Source organism: Octopus sinensis, linkage group LG27, assembly GCF_006345805.1.
Source record: "Octopus sinensis linkage group LG27, ASM634580v1, whole genome shotgun sequence".
NCBI classification, from domain to species: Eukaryota; Metazoa; Mollusca; class Cephalopoda; order Octopoda; family Octopodidae; genus Octopus; species Octopus sinensis.
Window position 1 is genome coordinate 13,969,715 of NC_043023.1, and position 7,500 is coordinate 13,977,214.

A 7,500-nucleotide genomic window follows, 5' to 3' on the forward strand; every position below is an offset into this window, starting at 1 on the left:
AAAGAAATAGTTATTTAATTTATCGACCCCGAAAGGATGAAAGGCATAGTCGACCTCGGCGGAATTTGAACTCAGAATGTATCGACGGGTGAAACACCGCTAAGCATTTCATCCAGCGTGCTAACGATCCTGCTAGCTTATTGCCATAACGACGACAGTAATAATGATGATGACGATAACAGTGATAATGTGTCATCCAGAGTACTAACGATTCTGCCCGCTCTCCGCCTTAACGATGACAGTAATAATCCTTTCTACAAGGCCTGGAATATGTGGGGAGGGGGATAGATGATCACACCAAACCTGGTACATGACTGGTATTTAATTTATCGACCCTGAAAGGATGGAAGGCATAGTCGACCTCAGCGGAATTTGAACTCAGAATGTATCGACGGGCGAAGCACCGCTAAGCATTTCATCCAGCGTGCTAACGATCCTCGCAGCTTGCTGCCTTAACGACGACTGTAATAATCCTTTCTGCTACAGGCACAAGGCCTGGATTGTGAGGGGAGGGGGATAGTTGATCACACCAACCCCAGTATGCAACTGGTACTTAATTTATCGACACCGAAAGGATGAAAGGCAAAGTCAACCTCGGCGGAATTTGACTCAGAATCTAGAGATGGCGAAACAAACACCGCTAAGCATTTCATCCAGCGTGCTAACGATCCTGCTAGCTTATCACCTTAACGATGACAGTAATAATGATGATGACGATAACAGTGATGATGTGTCGTCCAGAGTGCTAACGATTCTGCCAGCTCACCGTCTTAACGATAACAGTAATAATCCTTTCTACAAGGCCTGGAATTTGTGGGGAGGGGAATAGTTGATCACACCAAACCCAGTACATGACTGGTATTTAATTTATCGACCCCGAAAGGATGAAAGGCATAGTTGACCTCAGCAGAATTTGAACTCAGAACGTAGCGGCAGACGAAGCACCGCTAAGCATTTCATCCAGCGTGCTAACGATCCTCGCAGCTTATCGCCTTAACGATGACAGTAATAATCCTTTCTGCTATAGGCACATGGCCTGGATTTGTGAGGGGAGGTGGATAGTTGATCACACCAACCCCAGTATGCAACTGGTACTTAATTTATCGACCCCGAAAGGATGAAAGGCAAAGTCGACCTCGGCGGAATTTGAACTCAGATGAAATACTGCTAAGCATTTCACCCAGCATCCTAATACTCTATACTCTTTTACTGGTTTCAGCCATTTGACTGCGGCCATGCTGGAGCACCGCCTTTAGTCGAGCAACTCGACCCCGGGACTTAGTCTTTGTAAGCCCAGTACTTATTTTATTGGTCTCTTTTGCTGAACCGCTAAGTAACGGGGACATAAACACACCAGCATCGGTTGTCAAGCAATGCTAGGGGGACAAACACAGACACACAAACATACACACATACATATATATATACATATATACGACAGGCTTCTTTCAGTTTCCGTCTACCAAATCCACTCACAAGGCTTTGGTCAGCCCGAGGCTATAGAAGAAGACACTTGCCCAAGGTGCCACGCAGTGGGACTGAACCCGGAACCATGTGGTTGGTAAGCAAGCTACTTACCACACAGCCACTCCTGCGCCTAATGATCCTTATTTCTTTACTACCCACAAGGGGCTAAACACAGAAGGGACAAACAAGGACAGACAAAGGGATTAAGTAGATTACATCGACCCCAGTGCGAAACTGGTACTTATTTAATTGACCCCGAAAGGATGAAAGGCAAAGTCGACCTCGGCAGAATTTGAACTCAGAACGTAATGAGGGGTGAAATACCGCTAAGCATTTCGCCCGGCATGCTAACGATCCTGCCAGCTTGCCGCCTTAACGATGATGGTGGCTAGCTGGCAGAATTGTTAGCACGCTGGGCGAAATGTTTAGCGGTATTTCGTCTGCTGCTACGTTGTGAGTTCAAATTCCGCCGAGGTCGACTTTGCCTTTCATCCTCTCGGGGTCGATAAATAAAGTACCAGCTACGCACTGGGGTCGATATAACCGACTTAATCCGTTTGTCTGTCCTTGTTTGTCCCCTCTGTGTTTAGCCCCTTGTGGGTAGTAAAGAAAGAAATAATAAAGATGATGACGATAACAGTGATGATGATGATGATGATGATGGTCTTTTTTTTCTCTCTTCTAGATCACATGGCTTGGCATGACAACCAATGAACGTGTGAACATGACTCGTTACAAACATTTCCAGTACAGCAAACAGGAGAACGGCAAAATAGAGTACAGAAGTCCTTTCCAGTGAGTTCCATTCATAATATCCAATTTAACTTGTTTCCTCCCTGTTTCACCTGTCTCACCTCCTCCCTGACCGACGCAATAAAATGTGTCGCTCGGTCCATTCGCTTTCTTAATATCTACCCATCTCTCTTTCTCTCTGCATGTATGTATGATGTTTGTGCATGTGTATATGTGTCTGTATGTGTATATATGTATAAAATGAAATAAATGAAAAACAGGACGCAAAGGATGTTGCGGTACATATGTTTCGGGCTTTATAGAACAACTTATTCTTACATCAATGCATAATTGATATAATAGATATATCAAAAACCTTCTTCAGCCGCGTACAATTACCACACCAAAGACTTGTATCACGTTACTAGCAGTATCGCCCGGTGTTGCTCGGGTTTGTAAGGGAAATAACTATAAAGCATTTTTAGAGAGTTATAGCCAAAAAATGGAAAAAAAATGATGGTAAATTTTTTTTTAGTTAAAAAGGTCGAGTTGCGTCCCCTAGACAGTCTGTGGTTTGTGTTTCTGATTCTCGACCCCATGTCGAATTTATCGATTTTTTCAGAACTGGGGGAACTTTTCAAAAGTTTTGCTGCGTTAGTTTTGAATTATGACATTGGGCTATGTGTGTGTCAAGTTTCATCAGAATCGGTTGAAAGCCGTGGTCAGGGTGAGGGTACAACCTGACAGACACACAGACACACAGACAGACAAACTGCCGTTTATATATAGAGAGAAAGCTTCACCATGAGTTTGGTGAAAATCGATTGCAAGTTGCGAAAACTACAACAGAAAATGTGTTGCAAATAAAAAGCTTAGATTCCTGACCCCATGTTGAATTTATCGATTATTTTCAGAACTGGGGGAACTTTTCAAAATTTTCGCTGCGTTAGTTTTGAATTATGACATTGGGCTATGTGTGTGTCAAGTTTCATCAGAATCGGTTGAAAGTTGTGGTCAGGGTGAGGGTACAACCTGACAGACACACAGACACACAGACAGACAAACTGCCGTTTATATAGAGAGAGAAAGCTTCAACATGAGTTTGGTGAAAATCGATTGCAAGTTGCGAAAACTACAACAGAAAATGTGTTGCATATGACAAGCTTAGATTCTCGACCCCATGTCGAATTTATCGATTTTTTTCAGAACTGGGGGAACTTTTCAAAATTTTCGCTGCGTTAGTTTTGAATTATGACATTGGGCTATGTGTGTGTCAAGTTTCATCAGAATCGGTTGAAAGCCGTGGTCAGGGTGAGGGTACAACCTGACAGACACACACACACACACACAGACAAACTGCCGTTTATATAGAGAGAGATAACAGGTTTGATAAAAAACCGAGTTTCATTGGGAAAGTATGTTTATTACACACATGTGAGTGAGAACACTTTGAGATATTTTTGGTATCTAACATATGTCAGATACTGCGAGCGCTGCTTCTGATTGGTCAATCCATGGTGATGACCCGAGGTCACGGTGACAGCGCTGCTTCTGATTGGTCAATCCATGGTGATGACCCGAGGTCACGGTGACAGCACTACTTTTGTCATTCATAAGTTACAACTAAACGTGAAGAATTTAGTTTTGGGGTTAATAAAATATGGTCGTTTATTCATGTGTAATAAATAAAATACCAAATGAGTTCCCTATGGATACCGTATTTATTACAACGAGTGGCTTGTAAACGTATCTAACTCGCTTTCGCTCGTTAGATACGTTTACAAGCCACTCGTAATAAATACGGTATCCATAGGGAACTCGTTTGGTATTCTCTATTTGTAACTCTTCATAGGTGTACATTGTATTATTAGACTCCAAAACAAATCGTCCATACCGTTTTTTCACTCGATATAGAATGAATATTGGGTAGATTACTGCATATAGGGGAAGAAATTGGATGTTGAGAGAAAGAGGAAAGGAGGGGAAGGGGATGAAACTTTAATGAAGTTGGGATCACAAAAAAGAAAATATATATAAATGGAATCGAAATTGAACCAATCCTATGACTGGCACCCGGCAGATGCCAGGACCCCTGGACTGGAGATACGTAAAAAAGCACTATCTGAATCGTGGCCGATGCCAGCGCCGCCTTGACTGGCTTCCGTGTCGGTGGCACGTAAAAAGCACCATCTGAATCGTGGCCGATGCCAGCGCCGCCTCGACTGGCTTCCATGCAGGTGGCACGTAAAATGCACCAATCCGACCGTGGCCGATGCCAGCCTCGCCTGGCACCAGTGCAGGTGGCACGTAAAAAGCACCCACTACACTCACGGAGTCGTTGGCGTTAGGAAGGGCATCCAGCTGTAGAAACATTGCCAGATAAGACCGGAGCCTGTGCAGCCTTCTGGCTTCCCAGATCCCCGTCGAACCGTCCAACCATGCTAGCATGGAGAACGGACGTTAAACGATGATGATGATGATGGTGATGGTGATGACGATGGTGATGACGATGATGATGATGATGATACAAACATAATTATAAAGGATAATAATAAATATAAAATATAATAAAAAGTAAAGATGTAAAAAATAATAAATATATAAAGATACAAAGGACGTCACGTATAGGGTCATAAATTCTAGGACGCTAAATGATGATGATATATATAGTTGCTATTATGTAAAAGTATCGTAAGTACAAAATGTTGCTTTTTCAGAAAACGAAAAAAAAATTAGTTTTACCATTCCATAGCAAAAACCATTGTACTACACTTTGACAATTTTTGATATCTTTGCATCTGAAGCAGCTGGAGATACGATAGTTTGACTAAAAGAACCAGCTTTTGCAAGTGAAAATAGATATTGGAAAAAACGCATTTGGCATATATAATATATATATATCATCATCATCATCATCATCGTTGTCGTTTAATGTCCGTTCTCCATGCTAGCATGGGTTGGACGGTTCGACCGGGGATCTGGGAAGCCAGAAGGCTGCACCAGGCCCAGTCAGATCTGGCAGTGTTTCTACAGCTGGATGCCCTTCCTAACGCCAACCACTCCATGAGTGTAGTGGGTGCTTTTTACGTGCCACCTGCACAGGTGCCAGGTGAGGCTGGCATCGGCCACGGTCGGATTGGTGCTTTTTACGTGCCACCGACACGGAAGCCAGTCAAGGCGGCGCTGGCATTGGCCACGAGTCGGATAGTACTTTTTACGTACCACCAGACCAGGGATCCTGGCTGGTTCAATTCGATTTCGATTTCGCTTGCCCCAACATGTCTTCGCAAGCAAAGGGCTTGGCATATATATATATATATTTATTAATACATACATATATATATCAAAGTTTGTTTTTAATGTGGAATTATAATTATTATTTATTATTGTATAAAGGGTACAAAAAATAAAGGGTAAAACATAAAATAAAAAATATATTTCTGTATATTCTGTGTATGCTTCATTGTGTCCAATATGGAGCAACATTGACTGGTCTCATTATTTCTCTCTCTTTCAGTCGCGGCTGCTTGAAGAACCTCATCGATGTCCTTGGCTGCTACTGTTGCGGTCTCTTCCGACCGCAGAACTACGACTGGCGCCAAAAGACAGACTTCATCGGCGAACCCCCCAAGATGTTCGCGGCCAACCCGAACGCCCGGGAGAACTTGCAGTTTGTGTGACCTGGTGGGGGTGGCCACTACGTTAACGGAAAAAAGAAAGAAAAAGAAAGAAAAGAAGAACAAAGGCGGTGGGCGGGGGAGGGTGGTTTACGTGTGATCTGTTCTGTGTTGAGTGACCGTTGTAAAATAATCCTCCCCCATCCCGGGGGGTCGGGGCTTTGGTTTCAGAAACCACCGCCGCCACCTCCGTCACTTGGAGCATAATTTGTGCCATAGACTCTCTTCTTCCTTTTCCTCCTCTTCCTCCTCCTCCTCCCTCTGTCTGAGCCTCCTGCGAACAAGAGGTCGGTCTCGGTGGATGGCATGGGTGGACGGTCAGATAATTGTAGCGCACGTGTGTGTGTATGTATATGTGTGTGTGTGTGTGCGTGAGATATGCAGTTTATGTTTAAAAGGGGTTTTTTTTCCCCTCGGATGGCAACATCCATTGGGCTACGACTACCTTGACACATGCTTATTCCGTACGGTACTCTCTCTCTCTCCCACGCTCTTTCTCTCTTTTCTTGGAGCCTCCTGCCACCCTCCTCCAGCTGCAGGGGTCGGAATTGGGGTGGGTAATCGGGTGGCGGGGAGAATGTTTTTTTTTTGTGGATGGTGGGGGAAAAGTCAGTTGGGTGGGACGGGCAAGCATTTGGTGGCGGGTTCGGGGTAGGGGTTACTTTTTGGATGCATGGGGGTAAGGGGTGGGTCGGTTGTTTTTGCGAGGGTCCGGTTGTGCTTTTTCTTTGTATTTTTGTTTTTTGCTTTTGCTCGTGTGTATGTATGTATGTATGTATGTATGTGTGTGTATGTGTGTGTGTGTAGGGGGCGATAGTTGTTTCGAGATGCGACGCGAGATGCAACGATGCTGACGACTGTGGCTGTAACGAAAAAAATGATGAAAAAGAAGAAGAAAACAAACAAAAAAAAACTTCCTGAGAAAGAAAAGAAGGAAGGAAGGAAGGAAACAAGCAAGAAAAACGATAATTTTGGGGGAAAAAAAGCCTGTGCGTTACGTGAACGTATAACTAGACAAACCACCCTGGACTTAGTCACCCAAATATATATTCCTCCGGCTACTCCCCCCCCTCCGTTTTCCCCCTCCGCCTTCCCCCCCCCCCTCCGTCTCCCCACCATCCGTCTTCCCCCCGACCCTCCACCGAGTATTGCTTTGTATATGGCTTTGCGGACTTCAACGTGTTTCGTGCGGGGTTGACCCCCCCCCTCCGAAGCGCCTTCCCCCCCCTCTCCTTGACCTTGCGACCTTCTAACACTGCTCAATCGATTGCTGCTGTTTTTTTATATATTTTTTTTTACGGCGGAGTGGTGGTGGGTTGGTGGGTGGTCGTTGGAGCTGTTGCACGCAAAAGTGAATTAGTCCTTTAAGTGTGTGTGTGTGTATACACACATGCATGTATATGTACATTTATACATACACACACACACCCACATATATATCTATAATATATATATATATATATATATGTATAATATATATGTATAATTATTATATATATGTATAAATATATATGTATATTATACATATATATGTTAATTTATATATATATATGTATAATTATATATATATATATATATATATATGTATAATTATATATATATATATATATATATATATGTATAA

General features: G+C 43.3%; 1 protein-coding gene across 1 annotated transcript in view; it reads left to right on the top strand.

Moving 5' to 3' along the window:
• Positions 1-5,913, top strand: part of LOC115225307 (palmitoyltransferase ZDHHC17) — a 61,284-nt gene extending 55,371 nt beyond the window's left edge. The window contains exons 14-15 of the mRNA XM_029796253.2: positions 2,153-2,262; positions 5,717-5,913. Of these exons, the coding sequence (XP_029652113.1) occupies positions 2,153-2,262; positions 5,717-5,879 (273 nt within the window). The 3' untranslated portion in view covers positions 5,880-5,913. The remainder of the gene's footprint in view (positions 1-2,152; positions 2,263-5,716) is intronic.
• The last annotated feature ends 1,587 nt before the right edge of the window (positions 5,914-7,500 follow it).